This window comes from Fringilla coelebs (assembly GCF_963513975.1).
Source record: "Fringilla coelebs genome assembly, chromosome: 3".
Classification (NCBI taxonomy): domain Eukaryota; kingdom Metazoa; phylum Chordata; class Aves; order Passeriformes; family Fringillidae; genus Fringilla; species Fringilla coelebs.
This window is the reverse complement of record NC_140030.1, coordinates 49076659-49089972: the sequence shown is the minus strand read 5'-3', so window position 1 is coordinate 49089972 and position 13314 is coordinate 49076659. Positions and strand designations below refer to the sequence as shown.

The window sequence follows — 13314 nt, the reverse complement described above, 5'->3', positions numbered from 1 at the left end:
TCATCCTGGTATCATCCATTTTCCTCCACCAAAAATGCACTTTTCTTCAATTCCATAATATTCAGCATATATTGAATGGACTGAATGAGAGTGGCTTTAAATCCAAACCTGAATCTGGTGTTGGGATAATCTGATTATAAAATAACAACTGCTATTTCATGAGTGCATAGCAGGAAGTTTGTTTTTTAAGTGTGTTCCCATCTCTGTCTTCTTTAACACCACTAATAAATATTCTTGGCTTCTCCAGAAACATAAATAAATGTGTGTTTGGGCACAGATTGTCTTGGCATCTGTAAAACACTTTTTAAAGTAAAAATAGTTATTGAAGGGTTGCAAAAGTTTTTAATAATCTTTATTACTTTCAGTCTCAGTTTACACAGTTTCCCTAAACCAGTGAAAGTTGATGAACCTATTTTTATGGATTTCCACCAGAAAAAACTTTGGGCTAGTACCACAGGTAATTCTGAAATCTCATGATATTTAGTGGCATAGTTTCATTTCCTTCAGTTATCCAGCTACAGTAGCAGGCTACTGCAGTTACTTAGCTTACAATATTTTTGTTGGCTTTATTTTAAGAGGAAGAGAAATAAAATCTCCATAAGATGTTTTATTTATTTCCTGAGGACTTTCACTTACACAAGTAGGCACTAAACATTGGAAATTGACTTTCTAGAGCACAACAGTAAAAAACTTTAGTTTGGCTTAGTTTCATTTAAAACAGTAAAAACTGACCTTGTAAACATTTCCATAGGAGGTAGGATACATACATTTGACAATCTGTCAAATATGAGAAAGTAAACAGTTACTCTGTGGTCCTAATAAATAATGAGCAACACAGGCATTAAATAAACATTTTATATATATAAAAAAAGATATAAGTGAAAGACTAAAATAGCATTTTTAATAAATTAGGAGTCGATGTAATAATTTCTTTACAACTTATTCTTGCATGCAAGAATCACTGTCTCTTTCTGCTCACCCTGAATTTCTGACTGAAAATCTATAATGGTGAGAACAATCCTGAGAGATTCAAAAGCAGGACACAATCTAAATATAGCTATTTTTTGTGTGTGGAGGGCTGATAACATTGCTAAAATGGCCTCTTTAACACCTGTATGTACTACTTTTATCTTCCACCAACTTGGAAGGGGATTATCATCATAGCCTTAAGGTCTGGGATTGGAAAGTAAGCTTAGGGCACAGACATGTCTCTCTCAGTTAGGTTCCTCCAGCAGCTGCTCCCATGAAGACAGTGTTGATTGGTGGTAAAGATGGCACCATATCTCTGTTTGGTGGGGCATGGACCTCCAGATTTTCCTGGGAAGGGAACTGACCAGATGTTCCATACATACACTGCGACGAAGATGTGGTTTGCAAGTTTGAAGCTGCGGGGAAAAAAGGTTACCATCACTGCAAGTTTCCAATTTATTGAACTTAACAGAAATCACAATCCAGTTTCATTTGATGGAAACTCCTATCTATCAGGCACATCATCTGAAGGACAGAAATGTCTGATCTTCTGTGCAAGATTAACAGGTAAGCAGTAGGAAGATGTAATCTTGTGTAGAAATAAAGTGCTCTAGTTCATATCTTTCATGCAACCATTTTTGGAATGTGAGACCAAACTCGGCTGCTATTCGTTTAAGACATATACCAAAAGAAACCCTTCGGGATTGGATATTTCTGCCTAAAATTCACTGTCAGTGGGAGCTTTGCCTATTACACAGTTGTTGAGGCATAGAATGGGGGACCAGAGCACAGGAAGTATATATTGAGACACCCAATTTGATGTGTTTGACAGAGAGGATATCCAAGAGACCCTAGAAAAGCCCAGTCTATTATTAGTTTACTTAATAATCAGAAAGTGCTTCCTAATACACGTTTTTATGCAACTTAGGCCAATCATTCCACTGCTCCTGGACAATGGATTATAGACCTCCTTATGGAAGCAAATTTATTAAACTCAGTTTTAAGGAAAACACATCCTAAGTACCAAGCTGTTTCATCTCTATGTTGCATTTCATATATTGTGTATGTGAGCAACAATTAAACACAGCATTTGATAGGAGACTAAGAAGTTCACAGCTGCTCCTCAGTTGTTGGCTGTACTTACACATAGGGGTGCGGCAGACAATTGAAGGTGGGGACTCTGAGTAGTAGGAGCCTGTTTGTTTTCTTCTGCTGTCATCCAAGATATTCAGTGGATCATGTACATCACTGTAGGATGGCAGTGGCCGAATGCTGCTGACACTGCTGATTACAGAAACGTGTTGGTCCACCATTGTTCCAAGTCTGTGAGATTCTGAATAATTTATGCTGTTTCCATAATATCCTAATTGAAGAATAAAAAAAAAGAAGATGAATGAAACTACTGGGTAGTGTATGAGCCTGTGATAACCTGGGAAAAACAGTACTTGTTACTGGATGAAGCCCTTCACAATAAGATTATTTATATACACACACAGCTCAGGAAAATAAGCAGCATATGTAAAGACTGACCCAAAAGAGTGGTGGTAACAAGGAAACCAAAATTTGGTAAGGGTTCAGTCATGCCTTCAGTTTTTTTCCTTCTAAGATCAGAATCAAACATAGCCTGCAATCATTGGCCTTAAGAGACACCACGGGGAGTCCTAAGCACAGTTCAGTGCTTCCTTCTGAAGCTTATGATGAAGGAAAGAACACATGGAAAGAAAATCTGCAGGGTAATATGTACTCACTGCATAGACAAATCTGTATGAAAGTAACATTTCCACTGTGCCTTTCCTCCAGAAGAGGGAGGTGTTTTGCTGACTATACCTCAGAAGCGGTAATTTTACATTTGAAGTATGAGAAATGAGAGGGAACAAGTCCCCAGCTATTGCTCGTGCACATTTTTATACTTCTTTCCACCCTGCAATTTGAATGATCCATTATGCTGATCCCTGAGGTAAGCTATCTTGTGCCTGCTCTGTTTCACAGCAAATGTTTTGGGGGCTTTTCAAGAGATTTTTAAACCATAAGATCATCCTGGTTTTGCTTCTTTTGTGCAAGATATGATAACAAAGATTAACATAGGGCAGCAGATGCATTTGAGGTCAACTGAGGATTCACCAGAGGAAAACCCTTAAGTAGCTTATTAAACTGCTTTACAATCTCTGTGTGTTATCAGAGAAGTGGAAAACAAGAATGTATAAATAAAAGCTGAAATACATCTTCCATAGAAAAAAAGGTAAAGAAAAAGTGTTTTACTCCAGCTATGAAAGGGAAACAAAAGGAAGAAGTAAATATGTATTAATACCGTTGGAAGCATTAGCAGGATAAGCTGCTCCTGGACATGCAGACACTGAGTTGTTCAAGAAATTGAAATTCCCACTATTCAGAAACTGCATATTGTGTGTGTCCTGAGGCATGTTGGAGGGACCATAGCTGGAAGGGGATCTGGCATTGTAGGGAGACACAGCACAACTGTTGCTGAAGTAGTCTCTGGAGAACTGCTGTTCACTCAAGGCATTGAATCGGCTGGGCTCTGCTCTGTGGTCGTAAACTCCTGAAGTGGAATGGGCCTGTGTCCTGAACATAGCCTGGTAACTGGAATTGTTTCCATAGTAGTTCTGATTAGTCTGTGACAGAGTCTGGTAAAGGGGTTCTGAGTAGGAAGAGCACTGTGAATGTGTCGATAACATGGGACCTACACTGGGAGGTCTCACAGCCATAGGGCCCTGGTTGATAACACTTCCTCGGCTGACCATGGCCGGTGAAATGGGGGGAGTCATCAGGTGACCAGTGCTTTGAGACAGCTCCATTTGATCTGGAATAAATAAACATTAACCGTGGTTAGTGTCCATTACCATTTGAAACCTTCACAAAAGATATGCACTGCCCTCCACCTATATAATTCACAGCTTTTATTTCATGGCTTCAGGGTATAAAACTTCTCCCTTTCATTCTCCAGCTTCGAGGTGCCACATTCAGTGGGAACTCCCAACAGTTCCACTCCTTATGTGCTCCAGGTTCACTGTTCATTCTCTACTCACAAGAACTCACCAAGCCAAGAGTTCTAAGATAGTTTCACCATTTTTCCAAGGGGAACTACTACTGGCAGGGTAATTACAATTGCTGACTTCTGTCAATCACGACAGAAGGTGAGCTTATGAAATGTTGTTTACTGGAGGTCTTTGTAAATGCATGTGGTCACTGCTCCTCCTACAGCAACGTTACCACAGACTGAAAGACTAACAAGCAAACTAAGGAAGGAGAAACTGGAAGAGCTGATACACACCTGTCAGCTGCATACTCTCCCCATCTCCCGTGGTGAAGGGGTTCAGACCAGAAGGTGCACTGCTGGGCTGGCCAGCTGACAAGGACACATAGGTTTGCTCTCCTAGGCACTCGTTTTTGACTGAAGTGTCACTGGGCAGAGGAGCGGCTTTGTTGCGATTTGCTAGGAAGCAAGAGCTTGGTGATGCAGTGAAGGTGGCTTTGCTTGCATCTGGAAAGGTAAATGAAAACCCTTGTTGGCTCTTATGTATCCTCACTGCACACATGTTCTGTTTGTATCATTTTCCCTGACCACAAATCTACATCACACAGTTTCAGCTCCTTACTGAAGCCATCATATTGAAAGTATGAATCAGATTTATTCCCTTGAAGTAAATGTCAACAATGAAGTCAAGTAAAGTACATTAAGAGTGAATCAGGATCGACATTTCCTCCTAAAGAATTACTATGGCAACTTTAGAATGCCTGAACTCTCTTTTCATATTGATATCCAGAGAAAAGCATTTGTTATACACAAGAGTTCTTCAGCTTTTTGCAGACTATTTATAAAGTCAGTTTTGCTGTTCTTCAGAGGAAACCATGATTCAACCTTATGGTTTCAAGTACTTCACTTAAACATACAAGGATAAGGCAACTGTCGCACAGGCCAAGTTTTTCTTTTGGAGGCTGAATTGAAAGAAGTGCAACACTTAATGTCAGGCAAATCCTATGCATGTTTCCTGTAGCAAAGTGCTGATTTAGAGTGACAACAACCAAACAGTTAAGGATTGACTGCCAGTGCTAATGCTAATAAAAAATAATTCTGAAGTTTCACTGGATTTTTAATTATTAAGTTGGACCAGAACTTGATTCAAATCAATCTTCATTCTTTTTATAGCAAAGGACCTGGAAGATATAATTTCAAACTGTCTAACTTTAAAGAAGCCTGGTAGATGGAAAATGTTAAGGATACTGCTTTCAAATAATTTTATTTCTCTTCCATATAGTAATACTTCAACCACATGGTAAACAGCGCTCCAAACTTGTGTTCCGACGTTCAAGGGATATTTGCACTCTGGCAACATTTAATAGATTCCTGATTCAAGTTGTAATTACATATTTAAGCTTTGGGAAAAAACTGAATTAGTAATTCTTACCCTTTCTACTATTTATACCTCTTTTCACACTTCAGTTCATGGCCCTTCACATGTACATCTAAGTCTCTGCTGCATCAAAGATAACTTCAGTGATCCTTAGTATTGACATTCCAACAAAATATTATTAAGTTAACTATGGTAGGAAGGTGGGAATGAATTGCTGAGTGAATGGTCACAAACTTTTCAGGTGAATTTGACAATGTTGCACATAACCACACCTTCAGCAGAATACAGTAAACTTGCTTTTGCTTAAGCAAATACATCAATTTCTAAACACACCGGAGTACCTGCAAAAGAAGCAAGCTCCAGTTACCTAAATTCTTCATGTATTTGTCCAGCAGATTCTGGAGTTCTTGTTCTTTGTCATTATTGAACTGTGTCTCCATGGCAAGCAGGATATACTCATCTAGTAACATGCGGATCAAATGAAAAGAACCTTTTGGAGGAGAAAGAGAGAGAGTAGCTGAGTTATCTTTGTGACCATCTCTCACCACTCCACAAGAAGCCAGTGAAACAAACAAATAATTGTGGACTTTAAATGACCTGGCAAGACCAACAAGGAATAGTGCCTAACTTCTAGCTCTAATCTCTCTTTGCACTGGCCCACCTAGCTCAATTGTTTACTGTCCTGTAGGCTATTTGACCACTAATTACATCAAAGAAAAATACTGATGAAAGTGAGACATGCTTTATACTTGAAGAGAGCACACAGTGGAACTAGATAAGGCTGAAGTCTGCTAGAATGCCTCTGCTCTATTTCTGTTTGCCTTGTGTTAAATAACCAGACAATAACTGGTAAAGTCTTTGACCTTATTTCAAGGATATATCACATTAAAAAAATGTATGTGTCCATCCAGTCATTTCAAATACCCTCTGAATTTTAGGTAACAATGTACCTATGACTAAACATATGACATTACATACTAGAGTTTGTTTCACTTGCTCTGCCATCTTCTCTCTTATATAACGCTCTTTCTGAGTGTTCCCAAAAATGTAAACATTGCTAAAGATGAATTTTTCATTTTTAAAAGCCAAAACTATTTTTAAAAGCCACAAACTATTAAATTGATCATCTGGTGATTCCAGAATTAAGTGTGTGGTGACTGCCAAATTTCTTTTGCTTTTATTAAAACATATCATGCACACAAACTTATATACAACAGTATTTTTTTTACCAAACTGATCCACAGGTAAAAACAATAATTTAAATCTTTTGTCTCTTATACTGAGATATGCAGTCATTGCCATATTAAAACAAACAAAGCTTCTAGCACTTAAATATCAAAGTAGTATCAAAACAGCAAGTCAAAAGAAAAATACCATATACAAACAACCCCGTGACACAGGTTACCAGCAAAAAATATTGCTAGCATTTACTGTGAAATATTAGTTTGAAAAATACATCAAATAATACTTGTGGTTTTGATCAAAGAATTTTTAGATTAGGATGGGTTCCTCAGCATAGGAAACAGTAGAAAGCTGATAGGTTTTTAAAATATATGTAGAAAATATGAGTGTTTTTATAAAGCTCAGGTACCAAAACTTGATGCGTTGTTTAGAGTTAGGTTATGCATGACTCGAGCCCCGAAAAAGCTCCATTTCAGAAGGAAGTCCTGAGCTCTCTTCTTTAAAGACCTCCCATTTTGCTTGCTTGCCTGAAAGAGAACAGTAAAATACTGTTAGGTATGCTCACTTGCTTTCTGCCAACGGGAGAGAAGAACTGAATATCCCTGAGAGTTCAAGGACTCCCTAACTCAGGCTGGTGTGGCAGAGCGAATCAAGCTGCCTGGTTCAAACTATCTCCCTGCTCTGTGACCTAACTTGGTAAAATTGCAGCCTTCACTCCTTCCAGTGCAATCACAGAATGTTGTCTGTCAATGTCAGATGAAGCAAACTGCTTGGGCTGTGATGGGACATAAATTACTCCATATTCTAGTATTAAAGGTGCCAAATTGTTCTGTAACTGCACAGGGGGGGGAGGGAGGGAGGGAGGGAGGGAGGCAGGAAGGCAGGAAGGAAAGCAGGAAGGCAGGCAGGAAGGAAGGCAGGAAGGCAGGCAGGAAGGCAGGCAGGAAGGCAGGCAGGCAGGAAGGAAGGAAGGAAGGAAGGAAGGAAGGAAGGAAGGAAGGAAGGAAGGAAGGACCCACTCTCTGTCGCTGTTATTCTGTAAAAACAGAGAACAGAAATTAGTCTTTATACTTTAATTTAATTTGTGTAACACTGGTCAGAATTTCTCTTACAGAATGGTGTGTTACCATCATGATGATCAGAGTGATGCTTTTCATACTGCTCATTTCATACAGTCCCTTTGCTCTGGCCGTGATTTGTTCGTGTGGCAACATATGCCCTGTTACTTTCTCCAACAGCAGGCAGAAAGAAGCTGTTGTGTGAGTTTGACAGCAGCCACACTTTAGCATGAACAGAAGGCAAACAGCAGCGGAAGGATTATATGTTCTGTAAATGATTAGCTTCTGCTCAAGCTGACCTGGGTTCATATCAAAACTTGTTGGTACTTCTTCCCTTAGGTACATGAAAACAATGCTAGGAACCATACCCGTTAGCTTTAATAATATGGTATCACATGATAGATGCTGAATGGAAAATTGCTTCACCTTTTCTACCTGACTTGCTTATCAGGAATTGTCTTCTAAATTGTGGAATGAAATTTAGACCATAACCATTCCAGTCTAAAATAAATTGAGATTATTCAGCTTCAATGGGATTTTTTTGCCTAGGGAGATTTCTGTGTATGTGAGGACTAGCTTTGGCTCTGCTGCCCTCAGTAATCCAAAGCTCCTCACTGTGCTGCTCACGTGTCAGCAATTGTTAGGAAACTCAGAATACTTTAAAAAGAAAGAAATTATCGCTGCCTCCATTGAAATTGGGGAACACAGGCAAAGAAAAGAAAAAGGGCATGCCTATGGTTTTCCTGTAAGTGGTAGTCTCTCTTTGGCCACCCAGCTGATGCTAACTGTACTGTCTCATCCTTTTGCACCCATTCACATCAAGATGCTACCTAAAATGATGAATAAGATATTGTATTTTCAGATTTAAAAAGTCTGATGAGAAGACAAATGCTCAGTTATTAGCCAACAATATGCAACACCTCATTCTACTAGTTTACAGTAATTAGAGTCACAAAGTGGGTAGATATCTTTTACTTAGCTATAAGAAAAAATCCTTTCTTCTGTTCTGAGCTGTAGTTTATTAATCCCTACATAACTACACACATATAAAATACTTGTGATGAAAATGCATCTTGTAATTGGAGATGGGAAGGGGAATCCCATCAAAACCATCAATTACTGAGTTAAGCACCTTACAAAGCTACAAAACTGTTATCTTCCATCCTGAAATGTAGAAATCCTTCAGGCAGCTAGCTACTTCTGAATCCACCTGTTGCAGTAACTTATACCACACACAGTACCACCAAAATGCCATGAAAGAGAGAATTGCTTCTCTAAGAAACAACAACCTTACTCAGGGCAATCCCCCTGCAATTCTGCCAGTACACATAAGGTCAGAGGGTTTCTGTCAGGTACAATTTGTGAAAGTGCTGACTTTAGTGTCTTAGCTACAATGCTTCTTAGTTTGTCACACACATAAGACTGCTCAGCATGATTAACTTGGACTAATATCACTGGAATCTTTGACACCAAATTACAAACTTCCCTGTCACAGTAAAGGAGATAGGAGCAGAGATGAAAATTCCTTGTGGAAAATCAGTGGGACTGCATAAGGAGTTAGGGGAGTAGGACTTGATCTGGAGTCAGGCAGAACATTTGAAAGGTACCTTGATAACCCTTTGCTCAACCACAGTATCCAACCATTCAATAAATGATTCCACAGTGGCATTCTTCTTTAGGAGGTCCTTCAGTTCTTGGAACACTGTAATAGAGTCATCTACCATGTAAAAAGGAGAACATATCATTGCACTCTACTCTGAACATGAGAAAAAGCCACTCACCAGCCATATGACAATATTGTAGCATGGAAAGGAAAATCAAAGAATTAGAGCAGTGAAGAAATAAGTAATTCCCCAGCAAAGCAAGCACACACACATCCATCACACACATGATTTTAATTACTTAAGCATTACAATGGTACAGGTTGTAAGACAATGAAGTTTTATAAGAAAATAAAAAGAAAAAGAAGATTATTGTATTTTCCATTCCTTTGTAGATTCAATCTTGCAAACCTTTCTAGTACTGCATTTGCTAATAAAGCTTTCTCTGTAATATTACAGATTTGCAGTGTTTTACGTTTCCTTCATATTTTACAAGTTTCTACAATAGAATATAAGGTTATTTTCCTCAATTCCCATTTTCAAGAAAGGGCCTGAAGGACCAGCTATTTCTCTTTTCTTTTTTAACCAATGTGAAAGAAGACCAAGAATAAAATTAAAAAAAAAAAAACTACACAAAAAAGTGGGAAAGGGGCAAGTCAAATGAAAATGTGAATAGGATTGTAAATCATTAAAGAAAACAAACTTTCATAATCAAAGTAATAATAGTTACAGGACAAAACACAGCTATTCCTTTCACTCTTGGAACTCTGATCAACTTGACTCCTATAACAAAGTTCTCTTTTTAACAGAGAAAATGACTATATCTATTTTTCAACAATGTATATGAAAATTAACTACTTCAAAATTTATACTTCTCTCTCTTTTGTGCATGAAAATAGCTGCTACACTAAATAGAAAATTACATGTATTTTTAAAGCTCAACTTTCAGAAGAAGATATTATTAATTTAAAAAAAAGTAAACTAGTTTAAATATCCATTACATCAGGCCATAATGAAATGGAGTTTCAGACAAACCTTTCAAGAACTGATCTGTTCAATATCCCCATATAGGATAGGGCCAAGTTTCAAAAGAGGTTTGCAAATGACATGTAAACTAATTTTTCAGCAACCATTTAAATTCATCTAGCTGGGATGACTTTCCAGCACAAGCTTCTGTTCTTGTAGCACATGCTAGGGCAGCCAATTGGTTTCCTTAACCTACTGAAGTTTATGCTGAACTAGATTAGAGAAAGCAGAGTCTATGAGTGCCCTGTCTCAGTCAGTCAAAGTAGACTGCTGTGGCATGGAATGAAAGAATGTACTTTTAATGGTAAAACTATATCACCATGGACTTACACTCACTGTAAACTTCTCCATCAGAGTCTGTGCTCCCTGAAACTGCAAGGAGAGCCTGGGAACCAATACTATTCAAATCAACTTTTTCAATATCCGACACCATGGAATTCACCACATGCTGATCAAAAAGAGCTGGCCGAGCAATCTGCAAGAGAAAGCAAGGTAAAATGCTGAGACCCTGCTGTGGTTTTGCCCCAGCTGGCAGTTAAGCATCACACGGCCACTCACTCACTCCCTACCCTGCCAAGGGACAGAGGAGAGAATTAAAAGAGTAGAAGTAAGTAAACTAGTTGGTTAGGTTGAAAACAGTTTGATTTTTTTTTTCCAACAACAATAAAAATTTAAAAGTTTTAAAAAAAAACACCAAAAAACAACAATTAAAAGAATTTCTCACCACCAACTAACCAATGCCCAGCCAGGTTCCTGAGCAGTGGTCCCCTAGCAAACTTCCCCCCAGTTTTATTGTTGAATTGTGATAAGGAATATCCCTGTGATCAGCTGGGGCCAGCTGTACCAGCTATGTCCCCTGCTAAATTTTTGTGCCCCTCCAGCTTACTTGCTTACTTGCAACTTACTTGCTGGCAGTGTGGTGTAAGAAGCAGAAAAGACCTTGGCTATGCATAAACACTGCTCAGCAGTAACTAAAATAACCCTGAATTATCAATAGTTTCCAGTACAAATCCAAAATACAGACCCATACTATGATGAAAATTAACTCTATCCTAGCCAAAACCAGTACCACCCAAAAAACTGCTCAGAGATGAATCTTAATGTGTTTAATTTCATTGTCATGGCTGGGTTTATCACAGATCAGATGAGATGTTTCCCTTTCCCCAGACTCCTGATGCTCTTCTAATGTGCCTTCCTATCAGATTATCTTAACAAGATCACCTATATACTGCTTTTGTATTTATGAAAGACAAAACCAGGTCAAGATGAATCTCTGGTGTGCCTACAGTTATTTATGAGGACTGTATCCTTTACAATATCCTTTACAAACAAAGGATACAATATGCATTGTATCCTTTTGGATAAAATACAAAACCATCAGATGGAGGTGACTCCTAATTGCAGATACCTGTATCCTGACAACACAGCCTTGGAGTCTCCAACTGTCACTCCCATTTCTTCTTTCCACTCAAAACTCAAATAAAAACAGAAATAGAAAGAGAACAACATGGACAAAGTAGCGAATCTTTGCTAGACAAGAAGGATCATCCGGTATTTTTCCAATTTGGTACTAAACAAAATACATATATATTCCACTTGATGGTTTTATTGAAAATAGGTCCTGTGATGGCAGTTCATTACAACCATGCTCTTTGCTCTCTTTTCTGGCACAAAAGTTCTGGTCAGATTTATTTATGGACACTATCTAATTTCATGGTTAAAACTACAAGATTTAAGTCTTCCATGGCTGAAGGTCAAACTTGTCCTGTATAGCCAGAAAGGTACAATGACTACAACTGACACATTTTTGAATGTATAATCTTATTCTGTTTACCTGAGCTAGGTGTAGGAATGACGTCTGTCTTTTCAGGGAGGAAACAAATCTTCGTGCAATAGGCAATTTCTTTTCTATCAGGCTTTCTGGCAGATTTTCCAGAGAAGAAGCAACCCACTGTTCCCAGTTTTTTGCAAAACTTCTAATATCTGCCAGTAAACTATAAGGGAAAAAAAAAAGTGATTTAGAGAATAGCCAGTAAAAATTGTCTAGCGTTAGTTTAAATAATTGAGTTTCAATCTACGGCTAACAGACTTCTGAACATATCTAGAAATTCCTCCTCAGGTGTTACCAAAAGAAACAGGAAATGATCAATCACTGATCTATATATTGACTACATATTGATACATACCTCCTCTGAGAAAAACTGTGGGCCAATTGGGACACTGAAATGATATCTAATATTTTAAGGCTGTTCTATAGCTGCCCTCAGAGCTGACACTATTTTTCCATACATAATCTACTGTTCTAAAAATGAGCATAAATACATGAGAATATAAAATTATTGGTATTTATCTGGAATATGCCTAAAAATCAGAATGTACTGTGATTATTTTCAAACACCTACCTTTCTGGCATTTCTTGCATTGTTGCAGGGATGAGTACATCTGTAAGAACCTTCAAAAAGTTAACAGAAAAGGACATCATGCTTCCACTGGCCATTTATTCATTCATTCATTCATTCATTCATTCATGTCTGTCTTGTCTACTTAGATTGCAGAAAATTTAGAAAAAAGCCATTCAACCTACTGTCTAGATATATATATGCCTGGATTTTTCCAATCACTATTACACAGAAACATATGAGACATTTATATACTTATTGTGTATCTTCATAGCAGTAAAATGAGGAAAAAACCCAACAAGACATGCTATCCCCCATGTCTTAAAGAAGGGAAACCAGCAGAAGTGAGAAGAATAAACACTTTGTCTTTTCTAGCATCACCACATCTGTGTAAAGCAGATACTCAAGCATCTCCCAAGTCCCTGAGTGCTGTTGACTCTTCTTTCTACCAAACTGAACATGGCACTGCAGGCATTCAGAGTTTAGCCATAGAGTTCTCTGTAGCTAAGTGTGGCGTGGAACAGTTTTGGCAAACAACTGTTCCATTTGGCATGCCCCCTAGGGAATATTACTGTGGAGGACAAAGTTGTTAGACAATATTCCAGAAATCTCCTTTCTCTGTTAATGTAGTTTGATAACAATCCAGTGTAATTCCTTCTTCCTTCTGTCAGATGTCAAGAATATCTAACATGATTATAGATAAGAAACA

General features: G+C 38.1%; 1 protein-coding gene across 1 annotated transcript in view; it reads right to left on the bottom strand.

Annotated features, from left to right (window-relative positions):
• Nucleotides 1-1218: 1218 nt before the first annotated feature.
• The window catches only part of RFX6 (regulatory factor X6), a gene marked incomplete at both ends in the record, with an annotated part of 32304 nt that continues 20208 nt past the window's right edge, over nt 1219-13314 (bottom strand). Inside the window, 10 exons of the mRNA XM_084201748.1 lie at nt 1219-1385; nt 2114-2332; nt 3278-3787; nt 4259-4468; nt 5707-5829; nt 6931-7048; nt 9187-9296; nt 10537-10681; nt 12041-12200; nt 12609-12658. Of these exons, the coding sequence (XP_084057874.1) occupies nt 1219-1385; nt 2114-2332; nt 3278-3787; nt 4259-4468; nt 5707-5829; nt 6931-7048; nt 9187-9296; nt 10537-10681; nt 12041-12200; nt 12609-12658 (1812 nt within the window). The remainder of the gene's footprint in view (nt 1386-2113; nt 2333-3277; nt 3788-4258; nt 4469-5706; nt 5830-6930; nt 7049-9186; nt 9297-10536; nt 10682-12040; nt 12201-12608; nt 12659-13314) is intronic.